This window comes from Bombina bombina, chromosome 4, assembly GCF_027579735.1.
Source record: "Bombina bombina isolate aBomBom1 chromosome 4, aBomBom1.pri, whole genome shotgun sequence".
Lineage (NCBI taxonomy): Eukaryota > Metazoa > Chordata > Amphibia > Anura > Bombinatoridae > Bombina > Bombina bombina.
Window position 1 is genome coordinate 1,092,833,033 of NC_069502.1, and position 15,997 is coordinate 1,092,849,029.

A 15,997-nucleotide genomic window follows, 5' to 3' on the forward strand; every position below is an offset into this window, starting at 1 on the left:
ACGAGAATGAGCTAGAGATGGAGATGCACCTGGTGAAATATGAGATTAATATTTTACTGCACTAATGTCATGTCCTTGAAAGATAACAATTTATAAGGACATCTGTCCTAGGCGGAATATCCATACAACAAAGCATTTGTAGACTGTACTGTTAATTGTAAAAAAAAAGTTGGAAAACATGTTAAGAAAAATATTTCAGCACACAGGGTTTGTTTTTCAACTGGCAGCGGCTGTGGCCGCGGTTTCCGGATCTGCGACACATTGGTGTGAATCCCTGTGGGATATAGTCGAGAGGGAGACTTCCATAGACGAGATACAGGATAAGATTAAGGCATTGAGGGTCGCCAACTCTTTCATTTGTGATGCCAATATTCAAATTTTTCGCCTGAACGCAAAGGTTTCAGGATTCTCCGTTTTAGCTCGCAGGGCTCTGTGGCTAAAGTCTTGGTCTGCGGACATGACCTCTAAGTTGAGGCTGGTGTCTTTGCCTTTTCAAGGAAAGATTCTGTTCGGTCGAGGATTGGATTCGATCATATCCACTGTTACGGGAAGCAAGGGAACTTTCCTTCCACATGATAAGAAGGCTTAGCCTAAAGGATCTACTTTGCTTCCCTTTCGTGTGGACAAGGCCCAGCGCCAGCAGCCCCATGCGAAAGCGGATCAGTCCAAGGTAACTTGGAAGCCTGCTCAGTCTTGGAACAATTCCAAGCAGAACAAGAAGTCCTGTTTACACTGATGTGTTTCCGGTCCCTAAGAGGATTTCAGACATTGTTACTAAGAAGTGGGATAAACCAGGTATTCCGTTCTCTCCCCCTCCTGTTTTTAAGAAAATGTTCCCCATTTCTGACACCATAAAGGACTCATGGCAGACGGTCCCTAAGGTGGGGGGAGCTATTTCTACCCTGGCTAAGCGTACAACTATACCTATTGAAGACAGTTGTGCTTTCATTGATCCTATGGATAAAAAATTAGAGGGTCTCCTAAAGAAAATTTTTGTTCATCAAGGTTTTCTTCTTCAACCTATAGCATGCATTGTACCTGTAACCACTGCAGCTGCCTTTTGGTTTGAGGCTCTAGAAGAGGCTCTTCAGATGGAGACCCCACTAGATGATATTTTGGACAGAATTAAGGCTCTTAAGTTGGCTAATTCTTTTATTACAGACGCCGCTTTTCATCTTGCTAAATTAGCGGCTAAGAAATCAGGTTTTGCCATTTTAGCGCGTCGAGCCTTATGGCTTAAGTCCTGGTCAGCTGATGTGTCATCTAAATCTAAGCTTTTGTCCATCCCTTTCAAAGGTAAGACCCTATTCGGGCCTGCATTGAAAGAAATCATTTCAGACATTACTGGAGGGAAGGGTCATACCCTCCCTCAGGATGAGTCAAATAAGACAAGGGCTAAACAAAATAATTTTCGTTCCTTTCGAAACTTCAAGAGTGGTCCCTCTACCTCTTCCCCTGCTGCAAAGCAAGAGGGGAACTTTGCTCAATCCAAGCCAACCTGGAGACCTAATCAGGCTTGGAACAAGGGTAAACAGGCCAAAAAGCCTGCTGCTGCCACTAAGTCAGCATGAAGGGGTAGCCCCCGATCCGGGACCGGGCAGACTCTCTCTCTTTGCTCAGGCCTGGGCAAGAGACGTTTAGGATTCCTGGGCAGTAGAAATTGTAACCCAGGGATACCTTCTAGATTTCAAGGATTCCCCTCCAAGGGGGAGGTTCCATCTTTTTCAATTGTCTGTAAACCCGACAAAAAGAGAGGCGTTCTTACGCTGTGTAGAAGACCTTTTTACCATGGGAGTGATCTGCCCAGTTCCAAAAGCAGAACAATGGCAGGGGTTCTACTCCAATCTGTTTATAGTTCCCAAAAAGGAGGGAACCTTCAGACCAATTCTGGATCTCAAGATCCTAAACCAATTCCTAAGAGTTCCATCTTTCAAGATGGAGACCATTCGGACTATCTTACCATTGATCCAGGAGGGTCAATATATGACCACCGTGGACTTAACGGATGCGTATCTGCACATTCCTATCCACAAAGATCATCACCAGTTCCTCAGGTTCGCCTTTCTGGACAAGCATTATCAGATTGTGGCTCTTCCTTTCGGGTTGGCCACGGCGCCGCAAATTTTCACGAAGGTGCTAGGGTCCCTTCTGGCGATTCTAAGGCCACGGGGCATAGCAGTGGCGCCTTATCTAGACGACATTCTAATTCAAGCATCATCCTTCCAACTAGCCAAGTCTCACACGGACTTAGTGTTGGCCTTTCTAAGGTCTCACGGGTGGAAAGTGATCGTAAAAAAGAGTTATCTTTCCCCCCTCACAAGAGTTTCATTTCTAGGGACTCTGATAGACTCGGTGGAGGTCAGGAAATCAAAGATTTTGTCCACCTGCCGAGCTCTTCATTCCATTCCTCGGCCGTCAGTGGCTCAGTGTATGTAGGTAATGGGACTAATGGTAGCGGCAATGGACATAGTTCTGTTTGCTCGCTTGCATCTCAGACCACTGCAACTATGCATGCTCAATCAGTGGAATGGGGATTATGTGGATTTATCTCCTCAGATAAATCTGGATCAAGAGACCAGAGACTCTCTTCTTTGGTGGTTGTCACAGGATCTTCTGTCCCAGGGAATGTGTTTCCGCAGGCCAGAATGGGTTATAGTGACGACAGACACCAGTCTTCTGGGCTGGGGTGCAGTCTGGAATTCCCTGAAAGCTCAGGGTTTGTGGATTCGGGAGGAGGCTCTCCTACCAATAAATATTCTGGAATTAAGAGCGATATTCAATGCTCTCCAGGCATGGCCTCAGCTGACTTCGGCCAGATTCATCAGGTTTCAGTCGGACAACATCACGACTGTGGCTTATATCAATCACCAGGGTGGAACAAAGAGTTCCTTAACGATGATAGAGATTTCAAGGATAATCCAATGGGCAGAGGCTCACTCTTGCCATCTGTCAGCGATCTATATCCCAGGTGTAGAGAACTGGGAGGCAGATTTTCTAAGTCGCCAGACTTTTCATCCGGGGGAGTGGGAACTCCATCCGGAGGTGTTTGCTCAGCTGGTTCGGCTATGGGGCACACCAGAGTTGGATCTGATGGCGTCTCGTCAGAACGCCTAACTTCCTTGTTACGGCTCCAGGTCAAGGGATCCTCAGGCTGTACTGATAGATGCTCTAGCAGTACCCTGGTCGTTCAACCTGGCTTATGTGTTTCCACCTTTCCCTCTCCTTCCATGTCTGATTGCCAGAATCAAACATGAGAGAGCATCAGTGATTTTGATAGCGCCTGCGTGGCCACGCAGGACTTGGTATGCAGACCTGGAAGACATGTCATCCTTCCACCATGGTCTCTGCCATTGAGACAGGATCTTCTGATTCAACGTCCATTCAAGCATCCAAATCTAATGTCTCTGCAACTGACTGCTTGGAGATTGAACGCTTGATTCTATTAAAGCGGGGTTTCTCTGAGTCAGTCATAAATACCTTGATTCAGGCTCGAAAGCCTGTTACCAGTAAAATTTATCATAAGATATGGCGTAAATATCTTTTTTGGTGCAAATCCAAAGGCTTCTCCTGGAGTAAAATCAGGATTCCTGGGATTTTGTCTTTTCTCCAAGAGGGATTGGAGAAAGGATTATCAGCTAGTTCCCTAAAGGGACAGATATCTGCTCTGTCTATTTTGTTGCACAAGCGTCTGGCAGATGTTCCAGATCTTCAGGCTTTTTGTCAGGCTTTAGCTAGAATTAAGCCTGTGTTTAAACCTATTGCTCCGCCATGGAGTCTAAATTTAGTTCTTAGAGTTCTTGAGGGGGTTCCGTTTGAACCCATGCATTCCATAGATATTAAGCTTTTATCTTGGAAAGTTTTGTTCCTAGTTGCTATCTCTTAAGCTCGAAGAGTTTCTGAATTATCTGCATTACAATGTGACTCGCCTTATCTTGTTTTCCATGCTGATCAGGTGGTTTTGCGTACCAAGCCTGGGTTCCTACTCTGTGTCCTAATCCTTCTTGTAAGAAGGAACGTCTGTTGCACAATTTGGACGTGGTTCGTGCTTTGAAATTTTATTTGCAGGCAACCAAAGATTTTCGTCAAACATCTTCTTTGTTTGTTGTCTATTCTGGAAAGCGTAGGGGTCAAAAGGCTACGGCGACTTCTCTTTCCTTTTGTCTGAAAAGCATCATGCGTTTGGCTTATGAGACTGCTGGACAGCAGCCTCCTGAAAGGATTACAGCTCATTCTACTAGAGCGGTAGCTTCCACATGGGCTTTTAAAAATGATGCTTCTGTTGAACAGATTTGTAAGGCTGCGACTTGGTCGTCGCTTCATACCTTTTCAAAATTTGATACTTTTGCTTCTTTGGAGGCTATTTTTGGGAGAAAGGTTTTGCAAGCAGTGGTGCCTTCCGTTTAGGTTCCTGTCTTGTCCCTCCCTTCATCCGTGTCCTAAAGCTTTGGTATTGGTATCCCACAAGTTAGGATGAATCCGTGGACTTGGTACATCATGCAAAAGAAAACAAAATTTATGCTTACCTGATAAATGTCTTTCTTTTGCGATGTACCGAGTCCACGGCCCGCCCTGTCTATTCAAGACAGATAGTATTTTTTTATGTAAACTTCAGTCACCTTATAGTTTCTCCTTTTCTTCCTTGGCCTTCGGTCGAATGACTGGGGGTTGGAGTTAAGCTCTGCAGTGGTGCTCTCTTTGCTACTTCCTGTCATGAAGGACAATATCCCACAAGTTAGGATGAATCCGTGGACTCGGTACATAGCAAAAGAAAGAAATTTATCAGGTAAGCATAATTTTTTTTTAAAATATTTATTCAGCTGTGATGGACCCCCCCTTAGCCCCCAACCTCGCTGATCCCCGCTACCTATTTGTAAAATTAAAGGTTTTTTTTTAATATATTTTTTTATAAAATATGCATTTTTCTGTAGTGTAGCTGTCCCCCCCCCCCCCATACCCCATCTCCCCTCCCAGATCCTTTGATCATTATTTTTTCCCCCTTCCTCTCCCTCCTTCCCATTCAATTACATTGGAGGCAGCCCCCCCCCCCCAAGCTTCTGGCACCCGGCGTGCACATTGCACATAAAGGAACCGGATGCCGGGTAGCGATGGGCTGCCCACCCGCCTCACTGCTAATGCTCCCACGCACCAATGATCAGCACCATCACTACCGGTGCAGAGAGGTCCACAGAGTGGCTCTATCTGCATCGATGTGTAATACAATGGTATTACAGTACCATAAAAGCGTCTGGAAGCGATCAGGATCGATTTCACCGCTTAAAACCCCAGAGGACGTGCCAGGAACGTCCTTGGTCACGAAGGGTATTTTTTTTGTAGAACGTTCCTGGCACTTCCTCGGTCATGAAGGGGTTAAAGTGACAGGAAACTCCCAAATTTTACTTTCATGATTTGGATAGAACATACAATTTTAAACAACTTTCCAATTTACTTCTATCAAATTTGCTTCATTCTCTTGTAATTCATTGCTGGATAAACAGCATTGCACAACTGACAGCTAACTGAGCACATATAGTTAGCCAATCACAAGAGACAAATATGTGCAGGCACCAATCAGTAGCTAGCTCCCACTAGTATAGGATATGTGCATATTATTTTTAAGCAAGGACTACTAAGAGAACGAAGCACATTTGAAAATAATTGAATACAGTAACCCAGAGCGGTGCTGCCGACAGCGTACCCGGAAGTGGTTGCGCCCACACAGGTTGCGTTACGTAATATCCGTAACCATAGTAACCGGACGCTAGGTCAGCAGCGCTTAGGAAAAACCATAACACAGTGATTACAATATGGCAATACGTAATGTAGCTTTAGACAAATATGGCAATTCATCTTAGTGGGGCTTGTATCTGCAGTAATTGCATCGGGTTACAAATAACCCAAATTTTAAAAGAGCACTATGCAGGCCCCTTCATTGAAAAAGGGAAATAATATATTGCATATACGTTTCTTTTTATAGCCTATATGGAACCTATGCACAGAAAATAAATATATACACACAAAAGGAACTATATAAATATAGGCTAAGGGAATATTGTAAGAAACACATTACAGAGGGCATTATAAGAAACAGTGCCAATCTAAATATACATTTAGTCCCTGCGCTGTCATGGATCCCAGGGTGTGAATCCATCTGACTTCACGCTTATACAGGGTCCAACAAAAACAACATTTTGGGCTAGCTGAGCTCATCAGATGAGACAGTGGAAAGAGGAATATTTGTGCAACCACTAATTAGCAGCTAGCTCCCAGAAGTGCATTTCTGCTGCTAAGCCTATCTTGGTATTTTTTTCAACAAAGGCTACCAAAAGAACAATTGCATAATAGAAGTAAATTGGAAAGTTGTTGAAAATTGTATGCTACTATATGAATGACAAAATATTTTTGGGGGTTTCATGTCCCTTTAATTTGTTATATATAATACATTTTAAATGATAGAAAAATAAAAACAAAACTGCTATAAAATACTTCAAGACTTAGTAAAAAAATGACCTGTGTTATGATATCTGTTGCTTATTGAAATCATACCTTAACACCGGATAAGTCATAGAACACTATGGGGCCTATCTATCAATCTCCGAAAGGAGCTTGATGGCCCGTGTTTCTGGCAAGTCTGAAGACTCGCCAGAAACAGCAGTTTCACAAAGACCGCTGCTCCATAACCTGTCCGCCTGCTCTGAGCTGGCGGACAGACATCGCCGGAAATAATAATTGACACCCCCCTGCTGGCCGCGAGTCTGCAGGGGGCGGCGTTGCTCCAGCACCTCTTGTGAGCTGCTGGTGCAATGCTGAATACGAAGAGCGTATTGCTCGCCGTATTCAGCAAGGTCTGGCGGACCTGATCCGCACTGTCGGATCAGGTCCGCCAGACTTTGATAAATAGAGGCCTATGTCTTTGCTTTTAGAGATTTGAATTGCCTTGCAGTACGGTATAATCAGTTCCAGATAAAACACAATAAAGACTTTTAGTTGCACTAAATAAAGAATAATTGTTACTATCCTTATTTTTTTGGCTGCTAAATATAATCATGTTCTAGAAGAGGTAAATTGCTAATAAATATAACAAAAAAAATAAAATGGGCTTAGCAGTAGTTTTTGTGTTTTCCATCACAAATAGCTTACTAAATTTGAAGTGTAGTTTTATATTAAATTAATACTAGTGACAATTAAACAAGCTTGCAACACAGTCTATTTCAGTGTAAAATGACGAATCACACTGTAGCCAAACGTGCCCCCTTTGGGGTACAGAAAATTAATAATAAAGATTTTTGATTTTGACACCAAATGGGGCGTGTTAAGATTGGCTACAGCGTCCTTTTACACAGAAATAGACTATACATTGCGAGCAGAACAACAGGGGAATGTATAACAAATTGAAATGGTAATTATTTATATATTTTAGAGTCTACAATGATTTTGATCAATGAAAGTGCCCATTATTTACTTTTTTATTACAAATATTGTTGAGAGAATAGTTTAAGTTTACAATCACCTTTAACACTCTAATTTTGCAGTTCAGGAATATATTCCTTGTAAAACCTGGTGGAATTTGTGTTTCTGGTCTCCTTTGCTTTTACCTATTACTTAATGAGCTTGTGCTCTGATCTATGTAGTCCTTGTGTAAACTGTTGCAGGTTTAATGGAACATGAAACACAAACTTTTTCTTTCATGATTCATAACTTGCAATTTACTTCTGTTACCAAATTTGCTTAATTCACTTGGTATCCTTTGTTGAAGGAGCAGCTATGCACTACTGGGAGCTAGCTGAACAGATCTGGTGAACCAATAACAAGAGGCATTATTGTCAAGTCACCAATCATCAGCTAGCTCCTGTAGTGCATTGCTGCTCTTGAGCCCACCAAGGTATACTTTTCAATTAAGGATACCAAGAGAACAAAGTAAAATAGATAATAGAAGTAAACTGCAAAGTTGTTTACAATCACATTCTCTCTCTAAATCACAAAATAAAAAATATTGTTGTTCATGTCCCTTTAATGGGACATTAAAGGAACAGTCAACTCAAATTTTGTTATTGTTTAAAAAGATAGATAATCCCTTTGTTACCCATTCACCTGTTTTGCATAACCAACACTGTTATATTAAAGGGACAGTCAAGTCCAAAAAAAACTTTCATGATTTAAATTGGGAATGTAATTTTAAACAACTTTCCAATTTACTTTTATCACCAATTTTGCTTTGTTCACTTGGTATTCTTAGTTGAAATCTAATTCTAGGAGGTGCCTATGCTAATTTCTTAGACCTTGAAGACTGCCTCTAATCTGAATGCATTTTGACCACTAGAGGGCATTAGTTCATGTGTTTCATATAGATAACATTGAGTTCATGCACGTGACAACCTGGAGTGAGCACTGATTGGCTAAAAAGCAAGTCTGTCAAAAGAACTGAAATAAGGGGGCAGTTTGCAGAGACTCGGATACAAGGTAATCACAGAGGTAAAAAGTATATTAATATAACTGTGTTGGTTATGCAAAACTGGGGAATGGGTAATAAAGGGATTATCTTTCTTTTTAACAACAAACATTCTGGTGTTGACTGTCTCTTTAATATACGTTTTAACTCTGTGATTACCTTATATCTAAGCCTTTTTTGACAGCCCCCGATCACATTACGTTTTATTTATTATCTATTGACTTGCATTTTAGCTGTGTTATGCAGAACCCACGGGTGTGAGCACATTGTTATCTATATGGCCCACATGAACTAGCAGTCTCCTGTTTTGAAAACAAATAATAAAACGTTATTAAGAGGCTGTCTATAGTGGCTTAGAAACAGGCTGAAATTTAGAGGTTTCAGTGTTATAAAGCAGTGGTCGCCAACCAGTGGTCCATGGACCACTGGTGGTCCACGAGAATATGTTGGTGGTCCTTGACACCATCAAGCAGGAATTAATCTCCTCTGATGGTGTCACCCCCGTCGAGTGGCAGCTCCTTACAGTGCCTGGCTGGATATCAGTGAAAACTGACGGAGGAGAAGTTAAATTAAAATCTCCCTATGCACGTTGAGTAGTACTGCGCAACTTGCGTAGCTAGATTGTATTTTAAACTCCTCCCCCCGGCATGCTGCTCAGAGAAAGATGCGTCCATTCTAAAGCCAGCAGATGTTGCTATAGTCTTGGCTTGATATAGTGGAATTAAAGTATATAACAAAAGAAAATCTTAAAAAAAAATTCTCACTTATATTTCATTTATTTTCTTCCCTTTACCTGTCTCTTTGTAGTAGTTTTCCTAATTCCTTCAGATGGACTTACATTACTGTTTGTCTTCCTCCCCTCCATCTTCTTTTTTTTTATTTTTTTTTTATTAAATATTAATTATTTTTCATTCTAATAAATTTTCCAGCGCACAAGGCCATTCCACCTGAATACCAGTAATTGCCACCCAGAGCAGATCAGCCATATCCCTCCAGTATTATAGTAATTGCCAGTAACATCAGTCGGGGTTAGCTCACATCCATATTGAGAGCTTCCTGATATAAACTTCATTTATGACTCCAATGTGTATATATATATATATACACACACACACACACATTATAGAGGATTGTACCGTTTAAAAAAAAAATTGTGTTAGTATTCCATGGAATTCAAAATTGTAAAATGAGTGGTCCCTGACGTCCGAAAGGTTGGCAACCCCTGTTATAAAGTATATTAATATAACAATGTTGGTTGCGCAAAGCTGGGAAATGGGTAGTAAAGGCATTATCTAACATTTTAAACAACAATAATTTTAGTGTTGACTGTCCCTATAAACTACTGGATTCAGCTTCAACAGTATGTTTTCTAAATACCATTCTTGATTGTGTCCCTCCTATGCCTAAAGCTCTCTTCTGATTTTAACCTTTAAAGGTACTAGTTAGTGAGGCTCTGCATTTTCATGCTGGGCACTGCCATCTTGAAGTTAAAGTATTCTTGCACATTATGACACAAGTGGTGACAGTGATGCCATTGTCTTTTTCACAGCTTTATCAAGCGGGTAAGCACAAACAAAACAGAGCAAGAGGTGTAGGTTTCTTACAGTTTTTATACGTAGTTTAAACGTTACATAACATACAGTATATTAAAAAAACTGCCCATGAATTATATAGAGCAATGCAGCCACTTCAAAAATGTATCATACACCCTAATATAATGGGAATACTTCAGCTGTCACTGATTTGTGAATCACCTCTTCTGTCACTAGGAGCAAGCAATGGCACCCATCATGAGGATGTGGTGCTTGACCAAGATACATCAGTAAGGGGTTAAAATAAGAGACCTGCAGGCACAGTAGTTTAATTCAACATTATGGTGAGTGGTAACTGTTCCACTGCAGCTGTGCCCGGTAGTTGAATGTCCCTTTAAAAACTTTTCAGTAAACTTAAAATAGTACAATCAACAAAGCAGTGACAGTGCCATCGTAGCTGTCCCCATCAGTTTAATGAAATACATTTAAAAGGACATTAAAGGAATACTGAACCCACATTTTTTCCTTTATGATTCAAATAGAGCATGCAATTTTAAGCAAATTTCTAATTTGGCCCTATTATCAAAATGCAACCACCAATCAGCAAGCGCTATCCAGGGCCTGAACCAAAAATGGGCCGACTTGCAAGCTTACATTCCTGCTTTTTCAAATGAAGATACCAAGAGAATGAAGAAAAAATGACAATAGGAGTGAATGATAAAGTTGCTTAAAATTGCATGCTTTATCTGAATTATGAAAGAAAAAAAATTGGGTTCAGTATCCCTTTAAACTCAAAGGGCCATTAAATACAGCAGAATTGCTTAATCAACAAATGCATAATAAAAAGACAGCACAGCAGCTGGATTTCAAATGAATAGGAGATTTTTTTTTCTGACAGATTTCAAAGTTAGTTAATGGGATATGAAACCCAATGTATTTCATTCATGATTGAGATAGAGAAAACTATTTTAAAAAAGCATTCCAATTTACTTCTATTATCTAATGTGCTTCATTTATTAAGGCATCTATGTGCAGCCACCAATTAGCAGCTACTGAGCCTATTTAGATATGCTTTTCAACAAAGGATATCAAGAGAATGAAGGAATTGGATAATAGACGTAAATTGGAAAGTTGTTTAAAATTGCGTGCTCTTTCTAAATCATGAAAGAAAAACGTTTGTGTTTAATGTCCCTTTAAATTTTCTTTCTCCTTGCATTATGTGACAGCCACCCTCCAATCACAAAATGTGTATACTTTGAATTCTTGCACATGCTCAGTAGAAGCTGGTGTTCCTTTAAGTAAGATGAATGCACTGTAGCCTCTCCGGAGGGTAACTTGCCCAGTTTTCTATACTATTTCTATACAGCAAAAGCAGGAAAAATAAATAAAAACTGTTTATAGTAATTTTTTATTTTCCTTAATCATTTATGGGGAAATAAAAGTTGAGTTTAATGACCCTGTAAGTGGGGGAAACAACATGATAATACCAATAAAAATATATATTAATTATAGTCGCAGAAGTAATGGGCCTTAAATCCCAATACCTTGTATTAAATTATCAAGATATTTCAGTTCTTGCTTTTTGGTTTTCTCGAACTAAACAGAAAACAGTGTGATTTTGTCATATTGTTTTTTTACCTCTAGACCAAAGACTGATCTAATATGTTCATTTGATTGTGTAGTACTGAGCAGTGATCTGCCATCGTTGTATTAAATATAAAGTTAATGAGACATAAAACTGTAAAAAGGAAATAATCTGTTAAAAGTATTTTATTATTATTACACTGTTGCTTGCACAGAACTATGAGCTTGATCCATGCAAAGGGGTTAAGCACATAGTTAAAGTCAGCAAGGCTTTTTTCACTACTAGGACGTAGCTGGACACATCTGGTGAGGCAATAGGTATATGTGTGTCACCAGCTAGCTCCCAGTAGTGCATTGCTGTTCTGCTCCGCCCTACTTACATTTCTATCTGAATCTTCAGTGGATTTATCTGCAGTTTATATTTTAAATAATGCTGTATTTTTCTTGCTGATAAGTAAAAATGTCTAAACTGGGGGTAACTGATGCATTTATTTTACCTGCATTACAATGCAAGATAATATAGTAATATCTTGACACCAAAAATTATATATGTACAAAATCCAGATTTATTCTGAAATCCAGACTTTTTCATTAGTATTTAAAAAAAAAAAAAAAAAAAAAAAGTATTACAAATCTGCCTATGTCTTTGGTTTGGTTTGTGTTCTAAAATTCAAATGATAGTCTATATTTATTTAAAACAATAACGATTACGTTTCTATTTGCAGCACTGTAGTATATTTCATATGGTAATTAGTATGTATGCAGAAGTATTAAACATTATATAAGCTGTATTATGACATATAAATATTGCCTCAATGATGTAAGATGTTGTTACCTATTGGTCCCATTTCCTTTCAGAGGCAAATATATACAAATATTCTGAAATCCAAATTTCCAAAATCCATATCTTTTCCGTTCCCAAGCAGTTGTATTTATTAAAAAAGAGTTTTTCTATATTAGGTGAGTTAAAGGGACAGTTCACCCTAAGGGGCAGATTAATTAAGGACCGAATGGCCACTGATGCCCCTGTTTCCGTGTGAGCCTTTGGGCAGACATCAATCCGCCTGATCCTATACGATCGGGTTGATTGACACCCCCTGCTAGTGGCCGATTGGCTGCAAACCTGCAGGGGGCAGCATTGCACAAGCAGTTCGCCAGAACTGCTTGTGCAATGTTAAATGCTGACAGCGCATGCTGTCGGCATTCTGCTATGTCTGTCGGGCATAATTCGCTACAGCGTATCATGTCGGACAGACATTGATAAATCGGCCCCTATGTGTTTTTCCCCTTTAATTTGTTCCAAATAATCCATTTTACCTGACTGATTGAATATTTTTTTTGTGTAGAAATAGCTCCTTTACCCTTTTTTGTCATTTGAAATAGCTGCTTTACCCTGTGGTATCCCTACCTATACTGAAAGATTGTATACTTAAAGGGACACTGAACCTAAATGTTTTCTTTCATGATTCAGATAGAGCGTGCAATTTTAAGCAACTTTCTAATTTACTCCTATTATCAAATTTTCTTCATTCTCTTGGTATCTTTATTCGAAATGCAAGAATATAAGTTTAGATGCCGGCCCATTTTTGGTGAACAACTTGGGTTGTTGTTGCAAATTGGTGGATAAATTCAACAACCAATAAACAAGCTCTGTCCAGGGTCTGAACCAAAAAATAGCTTAGATGCCTTGTTTTTCAAATAAAGATAGCAAGATAACGAAGAGAAATTGATAATAGGAGTAAATTAGAAAGTTGCTTAAAATTGAATGCTCTATCTGAATCATGAAAGAAAAAAATTGGGTTCAGTGTCCCTTTAACTATAGGCTATTGACAAGCTATGTAAACACAACCAGCAGAAAAAAATGATACTCCCAGCGCGGTGTAAGATAGATAAGTAATAAAATGTTAATTTTCCATTGTTCTCTTAAGTATTGGGCTTTGGTTTACAGACAAATATAAGATAAGGAAGCATGTGTGTACAGAAAGCAGGAAAAACTAATTAGATCTGATTTTACCTGCAAGCTCAACCCATTTTAATAGGTTATGGTTTCAAAAAACAAAACAACTATTTCATATACACAAATAAACCCAAAGAAACATTTTTTATATGTTATACTCTGCAGCTGGTATATAAAGTCATTGGAAATATATTAAGAAAAAAATTAATTTAAAGTACGCTGTCCCGTTAATAATAAAAGAAGACATGTCCCATATTTTCCTTTCATGCACATTGGTATATTTTCTTCTTCTTAGAAAAAAAAAAAGTATTGTTCAGACCCTGACACAAACACACATGGCTCTGGTTTTCTACTCTGCAGGCTCTTGTCGCTTCTGAACCCAAGAACAGTAAAGCCGGCCTCTTGAAAATGACCATGAAGGATTTAATTGCCTTGGCAATGCCTGCAAGTGAATCGTCTGGAAACCCCAGCACAATCCCACAGGTGATGGTGAAATTACACAGACTGCTGCACATGGCTATTAAATTCATCTTCTGACAAAAGGGGTTCACTAAAAGTTTTAATGTATTTGTTACCATAGATACCGACAATGCATTGTAGAGTAATGGGGAAGTAACAACATTCTAAAGTTCTTATGAGTTTCACAAGACATTTTTAAACTGTGATTTATATTTTATGTTTTTTTTTTAAAGTGAATACAATTCCACTGGAAGATTATCAGTATGGCTATGAAGGGAATCATATTTTACATAAATATCCTTAAAGGGATAGAAATGTCAAAAGTTAAAAGGGTGCATTTCAGTTTTAAACAGAAGCATGTTTGCGATATACTCCCATTAACAATAATGCTTTTTTTTTTATTTAAATAATTTTTATTGAGGTTACAAATACAGTGAAACAGATAATTGGTATTACAAAAAAACAGAAAGATATGTAAAGCGCAGAACATATCCACTGCGTTAGCCACAACATATAATCATATCTGTTACTTCACAATAATACTGAACATGTTATAGAAAATCCTCACATTTTCTACTTTTTAACCAAGGAACAATATAAATCATATGAATTTAGACCTGTAGTGGTGTACATTGGACATGTGATAAAAATAGTATATACGTTTCCGAAATACTTGGAAATAGAGTAAAAATCTTAAGATAGGAAATCATACTATGTATTGTAAGGTTTAGAAAATACAATCATATTGTGTTCTTTTGTGGGAAAATCTATCTGAATGTAAAATTTATATTGAAACAGAATAATCTACATATAGACCCAAAGTGATGCAATAAGCAAACAGCAAGCTGTGGCTCGTAATATATAAGATCTAAAAGGAATAAGCAAAAGCACATCTGAGCCATCTAGATCTGGTTATCTAGCTGGGGGGTTATTTCAGAATGCGGTATATTTCTAGACAAACCGTGCTATAGGTCCCTAAACACAATCCCTTAGTGTCAGAGTTCTATATGGGAAGGGGGAGCGGAGATTAATCGTATAGCATAACAAGGATTCACCTGAATTCTCTGGTGACATCAAGAACCTTATTCAGGCCATCATAGCGTATTGAGATGTATGGGGGAATTGACAATTATGTAAAGTTTCAGCCTTCACCTATTACGGATAGCTGGCAATCTACCCCAATGCTATTGTTAATCAAAAGGTCAAAATATTCAGTTAAATAGAGGATACATAATATGAAATAAAGTTTAGAAGATGAAAGCCAAATTCCAAATCAAAGTAACTCCATTGTAATGGTGTACCTGTCTCTATAACCGCAAAGTATAGTATGGACTGCGTTAGTACTGCATAAGCAGAAATATATTGGTATGAGGAATGATAAATCTTATTGACTGGGTGTGGGCCCTACTCCCAACAACAGATGAACCATATAGGAAAACAAGTGTCCCTAACCAAATGGGGAATAATATAATGAGCTCTGTAAGTTTTAATACCCAACTAAGACTGTGAATTAATAAAGTACACCTAATAATTAGCTGTTTGTAATACACAATCAAACTTCTTTCATCTGTATCTTGACAAATTGATAAAGAGGGCAAATTAAGGTGATAGTTATGTCAGCTGGTAAATACCACTTGTAATAATGTAGTTAGGGATATGAATAAGAGATGAAGTTGGATAAATATGGAGAGGAGTTTAGGAGAAAGATAAGTGGCCAACCTTTAGATCTAATCTTTAGATTAAGTTATGGTTAACATAATCATGCAACAATGCTGTAAAACATTATTTAGCTATTATATGTGCTTTGTGCGTTGAACCAGGACTTGAGCTGTCTTGTACCTAATACATAAGAAGTAAATATTAATGTGTAACTATTGGTATTCCTCAAACACTGAAAGGCAAAATATATGAAACAATCCAACCTGATATCTATATGTTCTCAAGGCATAATCAGTAGCAGTTAATTGAAGACAGCTAATTGGTTGATGTGGAAAATGTAATCCTAAAAAAATATAGCTA

The 15,997-nt window shown here is 38.7% G+C and overlaps 1 protein-coding gene across 2 annotated transcripts in view; it reads left to right on the forward strand.

Annotated features, from left to right (window-relative positions):
• THADA (THADA armadillo repeat containing) overlaps nucleotides 1-15,997 on the forward strand; it is a 1,857,831-nt gene that overhangs the window by 505,388 nt on the left and 1,336,446 nt on the right. For both annotated transcript variants that reach the window (XM_053712286.1, XM_053712287.1), the window contains exon 24: nucleotides 13,880-14,002. In XM_053712286.1, the coding sequence (XP_053568261.1) occupies nucleotides 13,880-14,002 (123 nt within the window). The remainder of the gene's footprint in view (nucleotides 1-13,879; nucleotides 14,003-15,997) is intronic.